The sequence below is a fragment of the Penaeus monodon genome, chromosome 22 (genome assembly GCF_015228065.2).
Source record: "Penaeus monodon isolate SGIC_2016 chromosome 22, NSTDA_Pmon_1, whole genome shotgun sequence".
In the NCBI taxonomy this organism is placed as follows: Eukaryota; Metazoa; Arthropoda; class Malacostraca; order Decapoda; family Penaeidae; genus Penaeus; species Penaeus monodon.
This window is the reverse complement of record NC_051407.1, coordinates 27,214,456-27,215,498: the sequence shown is the minus strand read 5'-3', so window position 1 is coordinate 27,215,498 and position 1,043 is coordinate 27,214,456. Positions and strand designations below refer to the sequence as shown.

Sequence of the window (1,043 nt, the reverse complement as noted above, 5' to 3'; positions counted from 1 at the left end):
CAGTCATCTGAGTCACAGCTTTTAAAAATTGCCTGTTGTTATTTTCATTCCAGATAATCAGAAATTGGATAATGATCAGCAATAAATCAGCACTCTCCTGAGCAATGACATTTGTAACTTTTGCTGATTTGTGCCTTTTTAGGCAAAATTAACTTCTCTTAGAGACATTCTCAGTTAATATACATCGGACTGGCTGGATGTAATAACTTCATGACTCTGGTATCAAGTAATATCTAATAACATACCATTTAAGAGATAATGTTTATAGACCCATACATCCGCCTCCAAACAGAGATTAGACAGAAGCTGGGGGAGGATATCAAACTTAAATATAATTACACTAGTACTCTTCCAAACTCACAAGCTCAGCAAAGCAGTGTAATTATAAATCAAGAACTCAAGGTACATGCTCCATAGAAGCCTCAATCTGGAGTCAAGTATATACTTAGATAACTCCCACCCAAACATTTTACCCACCTGCACCAAATCAGCTCGCTTCTGGTGGAACTCTGTCGCAGTTGTGAAACCCATGGGCACTAACTTAGATGCTTCTGTCAATATCTTGTCTGCTTTAGCTTCACTGATTCCCTTAATCTCCAGCAGTGCTTTCTTGGGGGCAAAGGCAACAGACTCAACAGTGTAATAACCTTTTTCCTCTAGCTTTTTGACGTCTGTTGCTGATATACCATTTTGCTGTTTGAGAATGAGAAATGAGAAAAAGAATGTCTGGTATATTATCGATAGTACCATACCAATTGGGACATACAAAAACATTGGTTACATATTATAGAAATTACATCTGATAAATTACAGAAATCACCAATTAAGTCAACTGAGAACTTATTGGGAGGTAGAAGGAACTGAGCAGAAAAGGATGATATTGTGGCATGTTGATAAAACAAATTACAATACGAATGATGAATAAGAACAGAAGTAAAGCAAGCAAAAGAATATAAGTGAAACTGAAAAGAAATAGAAACAAGCTGCATCAAAATTTCCCATTCTTTAAGGCAGTCCATAAAAGATAAGAAAATATTCCAAAT

At 35.9% G+C, this 1,043-nt stretch overlaps 1 protein-coding gene across 1 annotated transcript in view; it reads right to left on the bottom strand.

The window, feature by feature from the left end:
* LOC119587060 (DNA repair protein RAD51 homolog A-like) overlaps positions 1–1,043 on the bottom strand; it is a gene marked incomplete at its 3' end in the record, with an annotated part of 4,787 nt that overhangs the window by 2,409 nt on the left and 1,335 nt on the right. Inside the window, 1 exon segment of the mRNA XM_037935808.1 lies at positions 478–693. Coding sequence (XP_037791736.1) covers positions 478–693 — 216 coding nt within the window.